Source organism: Rhinoraja longicauda, chromosome 9 (genome assembly GCF_053455715.1).
Source record: "Rhinoraja longicauda isolate Sanriku21f chromosome 9, sRhiLon1.1, whole genome shotgun sequence".
NCBI lineage: Eukaryota > Metazoa > Chordata > Chondrichthyes > Rajiformes > Arhynchobatidae > Rhinoraja > Rhinoraja longicauda.
In genome coordinates, this window is record NC_135961.1 from 4,808,701 (window position 1) to 4,830,301 (window position 21,601).

Below are 21,601 nucleotides of genomic sequence, written 5' to 3' on the forward strand. Positions count from 1 at the left end.
TTATGAATTAGGGAAAAGAGTAAATAAAATTAAAAGAACCAAAGAAAAGGAAACAGGGTTTGCATAAATGTTTACAAGTAAACAATGCCTGCCATCTTACAAGCTTTGAGAATTTGACTAGGTATATAAACTGTAAATTTAATATTGACTAGCACTAGATTTTTTTCCTAATTTATTTTAATAACATTATCTTCTCAATTTTATTAACTGCTAATTTTATAAATTAAGTTTATATCTAATTTCTGCAAGTTTATTAAGTAGAAACTCTTTTTAGTATTGGTTTACATGGTCTGGTCATAAATGAAATGCATCCAGCATAATGGAATACGTATAGCTAAGCTCACACGTCAAAAACAGATTTATTGTGGACTTGTAATTGTAAAGGGAGATGTGGAGAAAGGTGCAAGGACCTGGGGTCTGAGGAGCAAGGAGGCTGAGTGAGCTGGTCTTGCATTATGAAGAGCAAGAGTCAATCCTGGACCGACACAGAACTGCAGACACAATGGAAGTCGATACCATAACACTGCCTGCCTTAAACCTGCAGATGTACAGAACTGGTCCCTTTTTACAAAAAAAGATACAGCATGAAAACAAGCCTTTTGGCCCACCGAGTCCACGCTTATCATCGGTCACCAGTTCACACTAGTTACATATTATCTGACTTTCTCATCCATTCCCTACACACCAGGGGCAATTTACAGGCGCCAATTAATCTACTTGTATATACTTCTCACAAAGTGGCTTCACAGATAGACAGGGAGCAAGACAGGGAGCAGTTGCTTTGCACACTGGCCTTCATCAGCAAGTTGAACATTGAGCCTGGACATTATGTTGCAGTTGTACAAGACATTAATGAGGTTGCACTTGGGAGTATTGCATTCAGTTTTGGTAACCCTACTATAGGAAGAATTCCATTCAGCTGGAAAGTGTAAAAACGATTTACAAGGATATTGCCAGGACTCGGGGGGACTGAACTGTAGGGAGAGGTTGGGCAAGCTGGGGGAAAAAAACAATTTTCACCTACACCCTCTGCTTCCTACCATCAAGCCAATTATGTATCAAATGAGCTATCTCACCCTGGACTTAATAACCATTCAGAGCAACCATCTCTATGGAATATTATTAAAAGCCTTGAAGTCCATATATGTGCCTTGGAACACAGGAGATTGAGGAATTATCTTTATAGGAGGGTGTATAATATCAAGAAGGGCAAAAACAGGGTAAATGCAAATTTCTCTTTTCCTATTGTTGGACAATCAAGAAAAATCAAGGCTCAGGCTTAAGCTGAAAGGGAAAAGATGTACTTGGAACTGGAGGGGCAACAAATTCACACAGAGGGTGATATGTATATGGAATGAGCTGCAAGAGGAAGTGTTGAAGCAGGTACCATAACATTTGGATTGGTACATGGATGGGAAAGGTTTAAGTGATATGGCTCAAACACAGGCAAATGGTAGCTGGGCACCTTGTTTGCATGAGTGGGTTGGGCTGAAACACCAGTTCCCATGCAGTGTGACTGTATGACCTGGCCATTGAGCAGAAGATGAAATTGAGCTGCCGCTGGGTCAAGTGCAATCCGTTCAATATGTCAGAGAATGGGATGGAGAATATTGTTCTACAAGATGCTGATGGCCAAATGACTTCATGCTGTGCCGAACAATTTCATGATTCGTCTTGCTAATGTGGTAACCCTAGAGTCATACTCAAATATTGTCTCTTTGTGGGTCCATTTAAAGAATTTCACGAAATTTATGAACCAATAAGTTTAAAAGATGGCTCCAATTAATTTGGATCTCAACCAAAGGGTTATGAATAGATAAGCCTTTTCCAGCCGTTAGGATTTATCTGCCAGTGAAGCAAGGGCAAAGAAAACCTCTTTCCACATTTAAAGGCACAAAGCTACTGAGCTTTGAGCTACGGAGCACAAAAAAACCCCAATACATAAAATCCCCAGGCTTATAATGAAAAAAGGACAGAACAGCAACAAAAAAATTAAAGGACAAACTGAACTTCCAAATTTCCTAGAATTTAAGGAATTTATCTCAAAGACTTCCACTTACTCATCTGAAATGTTGGATTTATGAGAATGCAAATTACTTACTTACTTATGACTTATGAATTAAAGACTTACTTATGTTAAGAAATTAAGATAGAGCAAAAAATTAGACTTCATGTGTGTTTTGGCAGAATGGATTTAGTTAGCCATATTATCTGAACAGATTAGACTGCACGGGATCCAGAGAGAGATAGGAAAATGGGTAGAAAATTGGCTTCATGGAAGGAAGCAGAGGGTGGTTTTCGGTCTGGAGGCCTGTAACTAGTGGTGTGCCTCTGGATTCAGTGCTGGGTCCATTGCTGTTTGTCATCAATATCAATTATTGATGAGAACGTCCATGACATAATTCACAAGTTTGCAGTTGATACAAAATGGATGGCATTGCAGATAGTGAAGATGGTTGTCAAAAATTGCAGGAGGATCTTAATTGGTTGGGCAGGTGGGCTGAGAAATGGTTGATGAAATTTAATACAAAGAAATGTGAGGCGTTGCGTTTGGGAAGTCTAACATAGGCAGGTTAGAGTGAATGGTAGCTCTGGGGAGTATTGTAGATCTAAGAATGCAGGCACATAGTTCCTTGAAAGTGGCATCACAGGTAGATAGGGTGGTCAAAAAATACTTTTGGCACACTGGCCTTCATCATTCAGAGTATTGACTAAAGAAGTTGGGAGGTCATGTTGCAGTTCTACACGATGTTGAGGCACATTTAGAAAATTGTGTCCAGTTTTGGTCACCGTGTTATAGGAAAGATGTTGTTAAGCTGGAAAGAGTGCAGTGAACATTTACAAGAATGTTGCTAGGACTTGAGGCCTGAGCTATAGGGAGAGGTTGACTAGACTGGGACTTATTCCTTGGAGTGCAGTAGGATGAGGGGTGATTCTGTAGAGGTATACAAAATCAGGAGAGGAATAGATCGGGTAAATGCAGAGTCTTTTGCACAGAGTACGGGAAAATCGAGAACCAGACGTAGGTTTAAGGTGAGGGGGATTTAATAGGAACCTGAGGGGTAACTTTATTTTAGACAAAGGGTGGTGGGAGTATGGAATGAGCTGCGAGAGGAGGTAGTTGAACCAGGTACTATCACAACATCTAAGAAGCATTTAGATAGGAGAAAGGGTGTTTAGAGGGATATGTGCCAAACGAAGGCAGGTAGGACTAGTGCCGATGGGGGATGTTGGTCGGCGTGGGCAAGTTGGGCTAAAGGGCCTGTTTCCATGCTGCATGACTATGACAGTAAATTATTTTGTAAGATATTTTTCAAAGAAAATTAGAGAACAAAATTATCCAATTAATTTTTTTACCTTAATCGACTTGATAGCAGCCTTGGTCACCTGGTTCATTTTAGCCCTGGAGATAGGTGGTTTATACTCATTTAAGGAGTACAACTAAAAAGAAAGAAAAAAAATTAAGAATTGGAAAATGAATACTTCATTTTGATACCGATGCTTTCAAAAAATTACATTAGTCGACAGTTCTTACATTTTAAGCAAGCAGAAACAGGAAGAAAAATTAGTACAACTGGTAACTGAGACCAATATTTAACATACTTCGTGCCCTAATGATATGACCAATGATAGAGGTAGCAGATCGCATGAAAGAAAAAGGCTTGATGCTAAATCAACTGCCAATGCACAAAACCTTTGAGAGATTAATAATATTTATGTGTAATGTAAGAACAACCATTATTAATTTCTATGTTATCTAATCAAATTTATTTTCATTCTTTTGTTTCCACTTTTAGTAGGTGCAAGGTAAATTATGAAAACAAGGGAAAAGGAAACTGGCTGTTTAATGGCAGAGAATAAATGACAATAATTCAACCCCACTGCTTTAGTTTTTTCAAGCCATCCTTCTTCCTCCATAATAAACAACATTTTTGAAAATATGCGCTTTTAACGTGGAAATGGATGGACAAGATCAATACCCCATTTTTCCAGGTAAGGATAGCACTAAAATATCCTTTTATGCTAAATTCCAGCAAGAAGCAGATATTATCAGATTCAATAATCACGCTTTTAAATGGAGAGCAGACAAAATGCCAGTTGCAAATAGCAAAAATCTCTCCAAAAAAGATACATTAAAAAAACAAAACAGTATTGCATGCAGAACACCATACTTCATCCAAAAAGGTGAACAGGTAATCCTGGATATCTTACAATTGCATGTATATGCATGGATGTCACTGGATAAATTTTCTGTCAATGGGTGTAAGTCATTCTGGCACTTACATTATCTTTCTTTAATGTTGTTCAAAATAGACTATTCTCATTTTGTAAACTGGAATGGCAATCTACATTTTGCTGCTCATTGTATCAAAATCTTGAATTTATTTTGATTCATATTTTTAAATAAAATTTAAACTCTCAATGTATTCAACTAAAGTCCAGATCTTTCCAGTCACCTTTGTACAGTCTGCATGCCAATAATTCATACATGCAATTAAGAATCCCACCTATCACTATGTACTTTCCATCCAATGAATTCACATTAAACTAAACTCAAATTCTGGACATGGACGTGCTGATGAATCCTACTCGGGATTTCATTCTGCACCATTGAGAATAATTTACCGATTGTTCATGAAATCGGACAAAATGGCTGTTCCACCTGCTTATACTTCAAAGTGCATTGAGATGCACAGAGATGTGAAACAATGCTCTCCAAAGACATCTTTTATTCCCTTTTGATATGTTACTTTGAATTAAAGTAATGGTTTACTGTGATATTTTCTCAAAAACATTCATTTCAGAAAAAAACCCAGTCCCCAGCACGTTTGACAGCATCTGTAAAATGAATGGACAGATGTTTCGGGTCTCCTCAGAAATTCCCTCCACAGATGCTGTATGACCTGCTGAGTTTCTCCAGCACTATTTGTTCAAGAATCCAGCATCAGCAGTTTCAACCTTAATTTCAGGTTATATTGGTCAACTACAATATGCCAAGGCAGCCTATCAACACATTGAGACAATGAATAGCATAAAACAAATTTCCTTAAAAATGCCAGAATGCTTGCATGGAAGAGGAATTTTCAGAAATACTGACATTGAAAAGAAAAACCTAATTCGAGAGGGGACATCTGACAATGGAAGTCATTTATAGATCATCTGGCACAGATAACATAGCAATATAATTAAATAAAGGTATTGGTGAACCTCGTTGCAAACACAGATTAAAACAGATTTTAAAGCTCATGTAGGTTGTGAGCCGATAACTCAAGTTCTAAAAAGTATCAAGATTTTTCAGTGCATTGGAAATACGTCCTTGAATCAAAGATTAAGACCAGATTAGCAATGAACCAGTATTAGTCAATTGCTGAATTAAGCTGGCAGTCAGACAACAGTGACCATAATATAACACAATTTCACACAAGCAAGGGAGATTATTGGATCACAAACCAAGATTTTAAATATGGTTAAGGCAGATTATGCAGGATAAAACAGGAACTGACCACAGCAAACTAGCTAGAAAGTAGAATCAATGGATAAACTGACCAATAATGAATATAAGGCTCAATGACCTTTGATACAACACAAGACCAGGTCCATGTAGATATCACTGTTTACTGAGGAATAAAGCTACTAAATATAATTTTTAAAAGCAGGCAGATGGACAATTAACACACTTCTTTTACTTTAAAAAAAGTAGAATAAATTAATGGAACCATGAACCTATAAGTCAAAATGGATGGCAGGAAAGATAACAAAATCTTTCTTCAAATAAGCTACTGAAAAACTTTGATCACCAGTTTTCAAAAGCGAAGATCAAGTTTGATCTAATATTTAAAAGTTTAAAAAAAGGACGGAGATAATGTGGCACCTTACTATGTATTGGATTTTGATAAGAACATATCAATAACAGAGCATAGGAACAGGCCTTTGGCCCATAATGTCCGTGCCGAAGACGATGTCATATTCAAATAATCTCCGCTGCCGGCATGTGATCCATATCCCTACGCATCCATGTGCCTATCCATAAGTCTCTTTAATGTCATTATCAGAAAAAAACCCATGCCCTTCTCACCTCAAAGAAATGCCCTCTGGTCTTTGACAATTCAATCCGAGACAAAGGGTTCTGACTATCTCCTTTATCTAAGCCTCTAATATTTTAATATACTTCCATCAGCTCTTCCCTCAGCCTCCGATGTTCCAGATAAAACAATCCAAGTGTGTCAAAACTCTCCATATAGCTAATACCCTCTAATCTAGGCAGCACTCTAGTAAACCTCTCGTGCACTCGCTCCAAAGCCTCCACATGCTTTCTGTAATGCGGTGATTGGAACAGCACACAATACTCCAAAATGCAGCTGTACCAAAGACCTACCTGTGCAACCACTTTCAAGGTATTATGTATCTGCAGGCCCTGGCATTCACTGGGAAGGTCCTACCCTGGTTTGACTTCCCAAAATGCAGCACCTCATACTTACCTGCATTAAACTCCCATTAACCATTCCTCACTCCACATGCCCAACTGATCAACATTCTGCTGGAATTCTTGATAACCATTTTCACTATGAACAATACCATCCCACTTTGGTAGTGGGATGGGCCAAATGGTCTCTACTGTAGATTCCAGACAAATCCTAAAAGGGCAAAATATTGAATTCTGTAATAACCCAGGCATGTGAGTGAGATTTTAAAAAAAGAGGAAAAGAGCCAAGCGCTTGCGGGTCAACAAGTTGGAATATTTTTGAAAATTTGCACACAAAATTACCAGTTTCAAGCCTCTTTTAGCACATTTCAAAGTAAAAACGGACATTACAAAATAATATGAATGTCACTGTATACTAATAACATTTTGAAGTAAATTCATACATTCATTGATAATCAGCCCAAAAAGGCGGTAATTGGCTTTTCTGCTTTTATATTTTAACCCTGTCTTAATTAATTTAGTGATATAATCTTGCACTTAAATTTAATATTTACTCATTACAGTTCCACCACTGATTTTCTGGCACTCTTGGTTCCAGAGGTTTGCTGGTTTATCCAGCAGGCCAAGGAAGTCGGCTATGGGGAAAGATGTGCTGGCTCCAGCTGGGCTAGAGTTCCAGAGCCCCGGCCGCAGGTTGCAAATTCAACCCACCGATCGGCCATGGAAGTCCCGATGAGGTTGAGATTAACTGCCTTGTCTAGGTGTCACATTTTCGGGGAGACTTCCATGGCGCGGGGGATTTCTCGCGGAACCCCTAGCGACCTCTAGCGGAACCCTAGTGTTCATTACAAGTCTATAGATCGTTAATTTTTTTTCTTTCTTTTTTATGATTAGATTTTTCCGTTTATTTGGCAAAATGAAATCTCGGAAATCATGCAAAAAGCGCTGTAAATGGATTTTAAAAACGCGGAAATTCATATGCCTGATAACCCGTGTCAATAGGAAAGACCATATAAAAGTGAAATGAGTGCAGGTTAAAACTATGTTTCAGAAGATAATACCTTTACCAAATAGCAAGTTTGTATCAGTCTTCACAATAATGAGGGTAAAGGTAATAAGAAGGATGTTAAGAAGATGTTGCCAGCACTAGAGGGTCAGATCTATAGTAGGCTGGGACTCTATTCCTTGGAACGCAGGAGAATGAGGGGTGATCTTATAGAGGTGTATAAAATCATGCAGTCTCTTGCCCAGAGTAGGTGAATGGAGGACCAGAGGACATAGGTTTTAGGTGAAGGGGAAAAGATTTAATAGGAATCTGAGGGGTAACTTTTTCACACAAAGGCTGGTGGGTGTATGGAACAAGCTGCCAGGGGAGGTAGTTGGGGCAGGGAGTATCCCACCATTTAAGAAACAGTTAGGACAAGTTTGGAGGGATATGGACCAAACGCAGGCAGGTGGGACTTGTGTAGGTGGGCAAGTTGAGCCAAAGGGCCTCTTTCCACATGGTATCACTCTATGACACTAAAAATATCAATGGGAGAGTGAAAAAACTAATCAGATTAAGTAGGCTTAACTGTAATAGAAAAACTTATGAAACTAAGATAGACAAATCTGCAGGACTCCTGGTTTCAATCACAATGAGAAAGGTAGAAAATAGTCTCACAATTCAAGAAGCATACTCCCTAATAGAAGTTGACCTTTTATTATTCCTTATTAAGAAAGGACAGAAAAAAAGGAAATTGTAGGCCTATGGCCTGCTAGTTGTCATTGTAGTTACCTTTGGGCAATTTGACAAATCAATCAGAGCGAGCATGGATTTTGTTTACGTATTCGGCTGAAACTTATGAACAATGAATTTATAAATTATATAGATTTTATGAATTTTATTTAGATGGATTGTCAAAAGGCATTCATTAAAGATCCATAAAATTGGAAGCACGTGAAATAATACTTAAGTGTAAAAGATGATTAGAGCGTTTAAGAATTGAAAGTGTAGAGAAAAAATATATCTTCCCATAGAAGTTGTTTGAAGAGTATAACATTAAATTTCCACAGCAATGGGACAGCTGTAGAGCTGCTGCCTCATAGCTAGATACCAGGTTCAATCCCAACCTTGGGTATTGTCTGTGTGGAGTTTGCATGTTCTCCCTGTGACCACGTGGATTTCCTCCAGCTCTGATTTCCTCCCAGATCCCAAAGATGCGTGTGTTTGTAGGTTAATTGGCCCCTGTAACATGTGGAGAATAGATGCAAAGGTGGAATAACATAGAAATAGTGTGAATGGGTGGTCGGCATGGTCTCAAAGGGCCTGTTTCCACGCTATATCTCTAAACTAAACAAGACTATCTAGAGATGGTGCAAAAGAGTGATATCAAAATGCTGACACTGGATCACCTGCAATTTTTAAAACTGCGTTACTGATGCAAGGGTATCAGTGATTGCACTAAACTTGTGGTGACGATGAATAGCCTATATTAATGGTCTTAAATTAGATACCATGTGACACACTTCCTGGAGACGGGAACAAATAATATCAAGTCTTAGCATTCTCGTACGTCCCAAAACTTGGTTTGGTGCAGGCACAACTTACCTACTTTGGCCCAGAAAGGGTAAAGGGAATCACCAATTTGGCAACTTGGATACTTCAGATGTTTATAAACTTTAACACCCCAGAAAATAGCAATGCACCTTTTTTTTTCAACGCTGCAATTTTTTCCCTTTAATTTGCTCAGTGTGAAAATTCAAATTGGACCAGAGGTCAAATACGATAGCGACATTTAAGAGGCTTTTGAATAGGCACATGATCAGATAGAACAGGATCTGTTGCTGTGATATTTCATCCAGTTTTAGTTGAAAAACTACATGAAATAAAATTGTTAGGTCAACACAATCAACCTGAAGGATTATGGTTACTACTATGTGTCAATCAAACATCCACACTTCTTGGAAATCTACATGTGTAGAACTTGTTTAGTTTAGAACAACCTTTTTTATAAAATCACTCAACTGTACCCAGAACCGTTGCCTAGGTCAGTACAAAGAATCAATGACATCTTTGTACAAAACACTGCCAAAAGTTAACATCTCCAGATTTCAATAATAAAACTGCTAGCTTCCTAGAAATCAAAAGGATTCCAAGATAAAACAACCGTGGAATAAATGTACTCTATACCTACCAATGAATGCATCCCCACGTTGGATAATGAATAAACCTTTATGACTACCAGGAATATGAAAGTTGAATACCTGTTGCAATATTTACAGATATGTCCCTCTGAGAGGTGGCAGGGTGGTAGAAAGTTGTATATAAGATTATTGTCAATGGTAAGATCTCATACCTTCCAGATCACAGGTGCTAATTGGTGTACCTGTTTAACACCTTCTGTCTCCTTTCTCTGTTCATTTACTTATTTATCTATTTATTCACTTCTCTATGTTCTAGAAATCCCTGTAAAGCGTCTTTGAGTGTTTGAAAAGCGCTATATAAATGTAATGCATTATTATTATTATTAACAGTACGTAATATAGAATAAAGCAACAAATTTCATCACCATGCCGAGAATAGGATCCATTTTATTCCTTTTGTATTCTACCACAAGCCTCAAACGTTTCTGATGTTTTGCAACGAGCCTTTAGTGAGATTTTTGCTCAGGTTAATCATCCCATATGTACGGATACTACAAAAGAAGGCATGTACGTACAATTAAATATAGAAAAATTGATAATCTAGCACTCGATTGTTCAGAAATCCTGATGATCTGGCACAAAATAAAAGTGTGCTTGTATTAGGGCAGCACAGCGGTAGAGTTGCTGCCTTACAGCGCTCGCAGCGTCAGGGACCAGGGTTCGATCCTGACTACAGGTGCTGTCTGCACAGAATTTGTACATTCTCCCCGTGGGTTTCCTCTGAGACCTTCAGTTTCCTCCCACTCGAAAGACGTGCAGGTTTGTAAATTAATTGGCTTAGTTTAAGTGTAAATTGGTCCTCGTTTGTAGGATAGTGTTAATGTGTGGGGTTCACTGGTCAGTGCGGACTCGGAGGGCCAAGGGCCGTTCTGCACGGTATTAATGTAAAACTAAACTATTAATGGAGTAAAATCCAATAGTCCAGAAAATCAGCTAATCTCACACTATTTTAGATCCAAGGGTGCTGGTTTATCAATTTTACCATAGAAACCTGTCCCTCACTCTTCTAAAAGACGTCATAATTTCCTAGTACTGGTTGAGAAGATCACACATTCTTCCTATATTCAACACGAGTAACTCATGAGAATACCTAAATATTGTTGATGTCTGGTGCCTGAACTTTAGATTGCAGAAAATATAGAATTTGCTTTTTCAAAGTGTTTTATTAAAGTTCTCAATCTGTGCAGAACACTCCACCAGTTTCGCTACGATTCGGGCAGATATTTCTTTGCCATGGCCTTTTGGGTTGGACACCAATTTGCTGTCCCTGCCTTGCACTTTAAGTATTTTGGAATCCTGTTCATTATAATGGGCATGGCCTGAGTAAAATAAATAAGCAATCTCGTTGACTTTAGGGAGAAAACCATGTAAAGATTACGTTTTTTAATTAAACTTTGAAACATCCCCAAGACAGTACTATCCTTATGGACTTCTTGATATTAATTCCAGGCGCTTATGTTCTTAAACCTCTGTATTTAAATTGTGTTATTTTGACAAGTATCTTCCATCTAACGTTTAGATCTGTTGCACATCCAACTGAGAACACAAAACAGGCCCGTTAATTTTAACCACTAATTTGTTTGTAAATATGTTTGTAAATTTTAATATTGTAAAATTTTAATAACTGATAAAAGTCTGATGTTCAGTCCTGATGGTCTGATTACAGCACAACGATCCATCCTTTTGCAATCATACTTTGTTTTTTTTTGGTCCAAGTCATTGTAGATAAATCTTTAGAGTTCCTTTTGCATTCATACTTTGTTTTCTTAAGTCTAAGTCATTGTAGATGAATCTTTAGAGATCCTTTTGTATTCATACTGTTTTTTTAAGTCTGTCATTGTAGATGAATCTTTAGAGATCCTTTTGCATTCATACTGTTTTTGTAAGTCTAAGTCATTGTAGATGAATCTTTAGAGATCCTTTTGCATTCATACTTTGGTTTTTTAAGTCTAAGTCATTGTAGATGAATCTTTAGAGTTCCTTTTGCATTCATACTTTGTTTATTTAAGTCTAGGTCATTGTAGATGAATCTTTAGAGATCCTTTTGCATTCATACTGTTTTTTTAAGTCTAAGTCATTGTAGATGAATCTTTAGAGATCCTTTTGCATTCATACTTTGGTTTTTTAAGTCTAAGACATTATAGATTAATCTTTAGAGATCCTTTTGCATTCATACTGTTTTAAGTCTAAGTCATTGTAGATGAATCTTTAGAGTTCATTTTGCATTCATATTTCTTTTTAGTCCTAGTCATTGTAGATGAATCTTTAGAGTTCCTTTTGCATTCATATTTCTTTTTAGTCCAAGTCATTGTAGATGAATCTTTAGAGTTCTGACATAGTTTTAAAATCCAGTAAAACTTTTGTTTGTTTTTCAACAAAAAAAAAAGTAGCATTAGAATTTAAAAAAAAAAAAGAAAGCGAGTTAAAACAAAATAACCCAAGGCGGGATGGAGATGGTCATGGGGGCGGCAGCGGGTTAACGAGAGAGCGGGGCTTGAGGCCTCGCCACTCGATGACTGTGCACATCCAGGGTGTATGTGGGTGGTGAAGGGGCGGGCAGGGAGCAACTACAGGCCCCGCTGATGATGGTGAAGGTGCGGACGGCGGGCGTCTCCAGGCCGCCCTCCCTCCCTCCCTCCCTCCCTGGCGCCTGATCCCGGCGCCGAGGCCGCCCTCCACCCCTCCATGACGGTGTGGACCAACGACGAGCCTCTCCAGGCCGCCCTCCCCCCCTCCTGTGGCCGCCATCGTCGCCGCCACCGTGTAGGCCGCAGGCGGCAGCGGGGTTTCCGTTAGAGATGGCGAGTGAGGGGGAGGCCCGGCTTCTTCACCCTCCTTCCCCGGCCCAGGGAGGGAGGGGCGGCAGAGAGAGGCCCAGCCCAGTCGGGCCCGGCTCCACCGCGCCGATGTACCGCGATGGTGATACCCCCTCCCCTCCCCTCCCCTCCCCTCAGGCCGAGCGGGCGGGAGGGAGGGAAGCCATCCCATGGCGGCCGCCAACCGTCGCCCCTCACCCCCCCCCCCCCCACACACAAACAACTGCGGCTCACTCACACCGACCTCGTTATTAAAGGCTTTGACGGCCTCCATGGCTCGGCGCTGCTGTCCCTCGCCTGTGAGAGAGGGAAGGGCGGGGGAGGGTGGAGGTTGAGTCGGTCGGGGTCGGAGTCAGACTCGGCGGCGGCAGCGCTTCTCCCTCATCGCAGCCGCGGTGCAGCAGCGAGACAACATGGCGGCGGCGGCGGCGACAACAGCGCAGAGAGCGGACAATCGCAGCGCCCCACAGCGGCACCCGCCGGCCGGCGGCCGCAACTGCAACCCGCAGACTGGTCCCCCACAGCGGCACCTGCCGGCCGGCGGCCGCAACTGCAACTGCAACAGCAACCCACAGACTGGTCCCCCACAGCGGCACCCGCCGGCCGGAGGCCGCAACTGCAACCCGCAGACACAGGCTGGTCCCCCACAGCGGTACCTGCCGGCCGGCGGCCGCAACCGCAACCCGCAGACTGGTCCCCCACAGCGGCACCTGCCGGCCGGCGGCCGCAACAGCAACCGCAACAGCAACTGCAACAGCAACCCACAGACTGGTCCCCCACAGCGGCACCTGCCGCCCGGCGGCCGCAACTGCAACTGCAACCCGCAGACAGACACAGACTGTTCCCCCACAGCGGCACCTGCCGGCCGGCGGCCGCAACTGCAACAGCAACCCGCAGGCAGACACAGGTAGACACAAAATGCTGGAGTAACTCAGCAGGTCAGGCAGCATCTCTGGAGAGAAGGAATGGGTGACGTTTCGGGTCGAGACCCTTCTTCAGACTGATGTCAGGGGGGTGGGACAAAGATAGAAGATGCTGTTCCTCCAATTTGCGCTGAGACTTACCCTGACAACGGAGGAGGCCCAGGACAGAAAGTCAGACTGGGAGTGGGAGGGGGAGTTGAAGTGCTGAGCCACCGGGAGATCAGGTTGGTTGAGGCGGACTGAGCGAAGGTGTTGAGCGAAGCGATCGCTGGTTGCAAATTCTAATTCTGTGGCGAGTCTGGAAGCGGATGGGTGTTGCAGACAGAGTTTATTGCATGGGCAAAACTCCGTGACAATCGCAACACTCACAACTGTAGACAACCAACAAAACGTCTTCATCAGACGGAGTTCAACACTAGACTGCTTGTCCCTCCCGCGCTCGCACACCTGGTGACATCGCTAGCCAATCCGAGGGTTCGAACTCTCCCAGCCAATCCCTATGTCCCTACATGACCCCCCCCCCAGAACCCTCGGTACGGTACCTAACGGGCACCCGGACTGCCCGACATGAACGAGTACGGAGAGGGGAGGCCGGTACCCCCGGCGACGAAGGAGGCGGGGAGGGCCCTGCAGGTGGAGGCGATGGGGGGCAGCTGGAGGGGAAGGCAGGGAGGGCCCTGCAGGTGGAGGCGATGGGGGCGCAGCTGGAGAGGGCAGAGGAAACCCGACCGGGGGCAGCGGAGGCCCGGATGGTGGGGGAGAAGACGCAGCTGGGAAACCAGGTGGGCCGGCCAGAGGGCGGCCCTGGCGAGGAGGTTGACCCACCAGAACGGGACGGTCCCGGTCTAAGTGGGCCGGTTTAAGCCGGGAGACAGAGACAAGCTCCTGTCGGGTGCCCACTTGCAGAGTGAAGGTGACCATCCCTCTTTTCAGCACTTGGAACGGGCCCTGGTCGACCGGCTGCAGAGGGGGGCGGTGGGAATCCCGCCGGAGGAAAACGAACTCGCAGTCATGCAAGTCCGCCGGTACGTGCGCTGCGGTACTCCCATGACGGGAGGCCGGGACCGGGGCCAGGGAACCTACCCGGGCCCGGAGAGAAGCCAAAACTGACGGGACGGAAGACGGCAGGGCGGAGGATGGAGGAAAAATGTCACCCGGCACCCGCAGGGGCGAGCCGTAGACGAGTTCCGCCGAGGAAGTACCCAGATCGGACTTAGGGGCCGTGCGAATACCGAGGAGGACCCAAGGCAGCTGGTCAGCCCAGTCAGGGCCGGTCAGGCGGGCACAGAGGGACACCTTCAGCTGTCGGTGGAAGCTCTCTACCATCCCGTTAGCTTGGGGATGATAGGCGGTAGTCTGCTGCAAGCGGGACCCATACAGCTGCGCAAGCGCGACCCACAGGGACGAGGTGAACTGGGCGCCCCGGTCGGTAGTGATGATGGCCGGGACGCCGAAACGGGCAACCCAATGTAACGCCAGGGCCCGTGCACAGGAGGTCGCCGAGGTGTCCGACAACAAAAAAGCCTCCGGCCAACGAGTAAAACGGTCGACCACCGTCAGGAGATGAGTGTAGCCCCTAGAGGAAGGCAATGGACCAACCAAATCCACGTGAATGTGGAAAAAACGGATGGGCGGAACCACAAAATTCTGGCACGGAGGCTGGACGTGGCGGTGGACCTTGGAGGTCTGGCACGGGACACAGGCGCGGGCCCAGGCGGCCACCTGTTTCCGCAGGCCGTGCCAGACAAATCGGGCGGCCACCATAGCCGAGGTTGCCCGAATGGACGGGTGTGCCAGGCCATGAATGGCCCCAAAAACCTTATGCCGCAGGGCGGTCGGCACAACCGGGCGGGGGCGGGGAAGGGAAACGTCACACCAAAGTGTGGTACCTGTGGGGCCGCACGCCACCTGGGCCAACCGCAACCCTGAGGCGGTGGAGGCGTACGCTGAGGCAATGTCTTCCAGGCGCTGAGCCTCCGCTAGCTCCCGAAAATCCACCTCGCCCCCCACCGCAGCTACAGAGGAACTGGCCGGCCGGGACAGGGCGTCAGCAATGGCGTTAAGCCTACCCGCGATGTGGCGAACATCCGTGGTGAACTCCGAAATGAGGGTGAGGTGCCGTTGCTGGCGGGCCGACCACGGATCAGAAACCTTAGAAAAAGCAAACGTGAGGGGCTTGTGATCCGTATAGGCAACAAAAGAGCGGCCCTCCAAAAAATAGCGAAAATGACGGACAGCTAAATAGAGGGCCAGGAGCTCCCTGTCGAATGCACTGTAGTTCAGCTCAGGCCGAGTAAGCTGCCGGCTGAAAAATGCCAGAGGCTGCCAGTGACCTGTTGCTCTAAGACCCCACCCACCGCCACGGCTGAGGCGTCCACCGTCAGGGCCGTGGGGGCAGAGGAGCGGGAGTGCACGAGCATGGTGGCGTTGGCGAGGGCCAGCTTGACCGCATCAAAGGCCGCCGCGGCAGCTGTGGTCCAGACCAACTCAGCGGGATTACCCTCGAGGCATTGAAAAAGGGGGCGCATGATCCGAGCTGCCGCAGGCACGAACCGGTGATAAAACTTCACCATGCCCACGAATTCTTGCAAGCCCTTGATGGTGGTAGGGCGGGGAAAAGAGCGGACGGCGTCCACCTTAGCGGGCAAGGGATTGGCACCAGCCGGTGTGACCTGGTGACACAGGAAATCCACCGAGGACAGGCCGAATTGGCATTTGGACGGGTGGAGGATCAGGCCGTGGTCCTGCAGCCTCTGGAACACAGTGCGAAGGTGGACCAGGTGCTCTGGGACCGAACGACTAGCAACCAGGATGTCATCGAGATAAATAAACACAAAAGACAATCGGCGACCCACATGATCCATGAGACGCTGGAATGCCTGAGACACGTTTTTGAGACCGAACGGCATGCGTAACCACTCAAATAACCCAAACGGAGTAATCGTAGCCGTCTTGGGAATGTCCGGTGGGTGGACAGGGATCTGATGATATCCCCGCACCAAATCGATCTTCGAGAACACCGTAGCGCCCTCGAGGCTGGCTGAGAAGTCCTGTATGTGAGGGATCGGATAGCGGTCAGGCCGGGTGGCAGCGTTAAGACGCCGGTAGTCCCCGCATGGTCTCCACCCCCCAGATGCTTTGGAGACCATATGCAAGGGGGAGGCCCACGGGCTGTCTGAAGGACGAACAATCCCCAGCCGTTCCAAATTCAGGAACTCCTCCCGAGCCATGGCCAGCTTGTCGGGAGGCAGAAGCCGAGCCCGGGCGAATACAGGCGGCCCCTCGGTAGGGATGAAGTGGACGACACCGTGCTTATCGGAAGGGGCATCGAACCGCTGTACGAGGAGCTCCGGGAAATCGGCGAGGACCGCAGCGAACTGATCGGGGGCCGCGGTGATGGCCCGGATCGACGGGCAGGGTAGGGTGGCAGGTGGAGGAGTAGCAGGCTACATGCTGCTAGCCGAGGGTTGTAGGCACTTCCCGCGGACGTCTGCGACAAACGAAAAAGCCCAGAGGAAATCCGCGCCCAGGATGGCCTGGCCCACGTCGGCAACGATGAAATCCCAATGGTAGGTCTCGGACCCGAAGGACAGGGACATGGCCCTCTTGCCGTAGGTGCGGATGGGACTGCCGTTGACCGCGATGAGGGACGGACCTTTCCTACCTGCTCGAACTTCGCAGCCGTAGGGAGGCACGATGCTAACGACAGCTCCCGTATCGACCAGGAAAACGGTGCCGGTACCTCGATCCGTGACGTAGAGGCGGCGATTGCGGCCGATCGAGACTGCCTCTATATTCGATCGGCCGAGGCATTTCCCGGAAAGGTGCACGGGGCCCTGCAATTTCGGGCTTCACCGCCCCACCGCTTGTGGAAAAAACACCAGCCGCGCCTGTGCGGCTCTGTTGCGTGGGCCCGCAGCAAAATGGCGGGCGCTGCAGCTCTGTCTTGGCGGGCTTTCTGTAAAATGGCGGCCGATGCGCCGCCATCTTGGCCGCGCGGCCGGTCGCTCCTAGGCCTTGAAACCCGATTTACCGAGTCTTCTCCCGTCGAGTCCTCCGTTATGAGCGTGTCGGCCTTCTCCGCGAACGCCACCGGGTCTTCGAAGGAGACGTCCGCCAAAACTAACCTGACAATTTCTCCCGGAATGCCGCTTCAAACATCATGCAAGGTTGGTGGTCGCCGATCAAGGTTAACATTTCGGTCATCAGGACAGACGGTAGCCGATCCCCTAGCTCCGGTAAATGTAGGAGCTTCAGGGCCCGCTGGTTTTGGCTAAAGCCAAAAGTCCTCAGCAGGAGCCAGCAGGAGCTTCTTGAGCCCCTCGTATTTCTCGGTTTGGGGGGGGCTGGTCAGGTACTGGGCGGCCACCTCGGGCTGTAGGCAGCTTACCAAGTGGTGGTTCTCTTGGTCCTCTGAGACTTTCTTGAGGTGGAACTGGGACTCTGCCTACATGAACCACAGGTGCGGTTGGTGGGCCCAGAACGGGGGCAGGTGAACGCCGACCGCGTTCGGCTGCCCACTGTTCGCACCTTCCTGCGACATGTTCTTGTGATCGTTGATCACGTCGAGGTCACCAATGTGGCGAGTCTGGAAACGGATGTGTGTGGCAGACAGAGTTTATTGCATGGGCAAAACTCCGTGACAATCGCAACACTCAAAACTGTAGACAACCAACAAAACGTCTTCATCAGACGGAGTTCAACACTAGACTGCTTGTCCCTCCCGCGCTGGCACACCTGATGACATCGCTAGCCAATCCGAGGGTTCGAACTCTCCCAGCCAATCCCTATGTCCCTACAATTCTATCTTTAACAATACTATTAAACCTGTTTCCACTGCTCTTTTAGAGAATACATTCCAGATAATCACAATATACTATTTTTTCCCATTTAACTACAAACTCTACTTCTTGCTTACCAACCATTCTGCTTATGGAGAAGGGTCTCAACCCGAAACGTCACCCATTCCTTCTCTCCAGAGATGCTGCCTGTCCCGCTGAGTTACTCCTGCATTTTGTGTCCGCCATCGATTTAAACCAGCATCTGCAGTTTCTGCTTATGAATCTACACGTTCTGCTTATGGATGTAATTTCTCCCAATCTGATCTATCAGAATCCAAACCCTTCTGATGAAGGGTCTCGACTTGAAACGTTACCCATTCCTTCTCTCTAGAGATGCTTGCCTGTCCCGCTGAGTTACTGCAGCATTTTGTGTCTATCTTCGGTCCAAGCCCTTCCTAACTTGAAAGACCTCTATTTGATCCCAGTTTAACCCTCTTGGACTTGATAATGATGCCAGATGATCTGATCTTTCAAGTAATTGATTTCTCTCAGCCATTCTATCATTTTGACAAATTTCTGGCACCCTTTGGAAGGTCTGAATAATTGTTTACTCAGTGAAAAATATAAAGAAAATTGTACTGAGATTTGCTTAAAATAATTTGAGTTTAAATGCTTGCAATTTGATCCAACGATGGTTTCAAATGATAAAATAATCATGCAGGACAGATATGGAGAAATTATTTGCCATAATGCAAGACTTTGGAGCACAAAGTCACAATTAGGTCTGTTCATACAAACGACAAAGAAAATCTGGAACTCTGCCCCAATAAAAACACTAGATACTGATTTAACTTTTTTCTTTGGCAAGTATATCAAGGATCAAAAGTATATAATTCAATCAAATATGGAGCGTCCTCAGGAGCTGAAGGGTTCACTCCTGTTTCTTTGTATTAATTTAATCAATATTTAGCAGATTATGAAAACATTATGTTGGAAATTTGCTATGTCCTTAAGGTTGCTAGAATGTCCCATGTTAGTACTTTTATCTTGTTGGTAAAATGTATTTTCATACTCATACTTTATGAACCAAGTATGATTTGCAACATACGAGGAATTTGACTTGCCATACAGTCATACCGATAAAAAGCAACTAAACACACAAAATACATTGAAGAAGGGTCTGAAGAAGGGTCTCGACCCGAAACGTCACCCATTCCTTCTCTCCCGAGATGCTGCCTGACCTGCTGAGTTACTCCAGCATTTTGTGAATAATTCGATTTGTACCAGCATCTGCAGTTATTTTCTTATACTACTGAGTCTGAAGAAAGGTCTCGACCCGAAACGTCACCCATTCCTTCTCTCCCGAGATGCTGCCTGACCTGCTGAGTTACTCCAGCATTTTGTGAATAAATCGATTTGTACCAGCATCTGCAGTTATTTTCAAATACATTTTAACATAGACATCCACAACAGTGACTCCTCCACATTCCTCACTGTGATGGAAGGCGAAAAAAGGTTCAATCTCTTCCCTTCTTTGTTCTCCCGCGGTCGGGGGCCTCGAGCCTTCCGTTAACGGCTCCTGTAACTGGCGGTCGGGCCCTCCATGTCGGGGCGATCAAGCTCCTGCATTGGGGGGGGGGGGGGAATCTCAGCTCCCCCGTGCCGGGCGATCGATGGCATGGTGGTGCAGCGGTAGAGTTGCTGCCTTACAGCTAATGCAGCGCCGGAGACTCAGGTTCGATCCTGACTACGGGCGCCGTCTGTACGGTGTTTGTACGTTCTCCCCGTGACCTGCGTGGGTTTTCTCCGAGATCTTCGGCTTCCTTCCACACTCCAAAGACATACAGGTATGTAGGTTAATTGACTGGGTAAATGTAAAAATTGTCCCTAGTATGTAGTTAGTGTGCGGGGATCGCTGGGCGGCGCGGACCCGGCGGGCCGAAGGGCCTGTTTCCGCGCTGTATTTCTAAATCTAAATCTAAACCCGGGTCGGGGCTGGTCGAACTTTCTGCGTCTTTGGAGCTTCCCAAACATCAGTCTCTACTGGAGACTGCGAGCTCCTTCGATGTTGCTCCTTGAATTTGCTCTGCTTATTCCTGGAAATGCAAGATGACTGGACCTGAGAATGACTGGACCATTAAAGAATATTTTGAAACCAAGAGGTTTAAGGATTGAGAGAAGAATAGAGAAATGTTGCAGGAAGAGATAGGGTGAACTTTCCTCAACTGAAAAAGTGGGAAATTAAAAAGACTGAATTGAGAAAATGATAAAGCAAAAAAACAAAAAAAACAAAAAAAAAACTTTTTTTTAAAATCTAAGAGTTACATAAATTAACTCCTCAGTTTTGATTCATTTCTTTCTGAACTGGAGAGGTTTCAGCATAGCAGGAAGATAAATCCCTGCTTTAAAAAGATAGCAAATATGGGTCAGCAACAAATGGCCATGATCTTTTCAGCCATGTTATTGAATAATTTACAAACTGTTATCGGTATGCTAAATGAACTCACCATTATTAGACAATAGACAATAGACAATAGGTGCAGGAGGAGGCCATTCGGCCCTTCGAGCCAGCACCGCCATTCAATGTGATCATGGCTGATCATTCTCAATCAGTACCCTGTTCCTGCCTTCTCCCCATACCCCCTGACTCCGCTATCCTTAATCCTTTTGAAAGGTCTGGATGGAGTGGATGTGGAGAGGATGTTTCCACTAGTGGGAGAGTGTAGGACCAGAGGTCACGGCCTCAGAATAATAGGATGTACCTGTAGGAAGGAGATGAGGAATTTCTTTAGTCAGAGGATGGTAAATCTGTGGAATTCATTGCTACTGAAGGCTGTGGAGGCCGTCAATGGATATTTTTAAGGCAGATATTGATAGATTCTTGATTAGTACGGGTGTCAAGGGTTATGGGGAGAAGGCAGGAGAATGGGGTTGAGAGGGAAAGATAGATCAGCCATGATTGAATGGTGGAGTCAACTTGATGGGCTGAATAGCCTAATTCTGCTCCTATAACTTATTATTTTGTACATTTTGACTCTATGCAGTGTTAATTTCTTAATAATCAGCATAGGGAACATAAACTAAGCAGGATATTATTTTCACTATTATAACTAGAAATTCGGACATCTTTGCAATTACAGCTTGAACTGGCTTTGTGAGAAAATATTGTGAGAGAGTTTATGTAAGAAAATAACTGCAGATGCTGGTACAAATCGAAGGTATTTATTTCACAAAATGCTGGAGTAACTCAGCAGGTCAGGCAGCATCTCAGGAGAGAAGGAATGGGTGACGTTTCGGGTCGAGACCCTTCTTCAGACTGAGAGAGTTTATGGTCAGCAGAAGTCACAATAATTTAGTTTAGTTTAGAGATAAAGCGCGGAAACAGGCCCTTCGGCCCACCGGGTCTGCACCGACCAGCAATCCCTGCACATTAACACTATCCTACACACACTAGGAACAATTTTTACATTT

General features: G+C 45.3%; 1 protein-coding gene across 4 annotated transcripts in view; it reads right to left on the reverse strand.

Annotated features, from left to right (window-relative positions):
• scaf8 (SR-related CTD-associated factor 8) overlaps positions 1-12,879 on the reverse strand; it is a 178,173-nt gene extending 165,294 nt beyond the window's left edge. For 3 of the 4 annotated variants that reach the window (XR_013547612.1, XM_078404709.1, XM_078404707.1), the window contains exons 1-2: positions 12,671-12,879; positions 3,358-3,441 (exon numbers count right to left, since the gene is read on the reverse strand). Coding sequence is in view for 2 of the 4 variants with exons in the window: in XM_078404709.1 (XP_078260835.1) it covers positions 3,358-3,441; positions 12,671-12,700 (114 nt within the window). In the remaining 2 variants the exon portion in view is untranslated. Of the gene's footprint in view, positions 1-3,357; positions 3,444-12,670 lie in introns of those variants that run through there. The other variant, XM_078404710.1, reaches the window with a different exon arrangement.
• Positions 12,880-21,601: the final 8,722 nt, after the last annotated feature.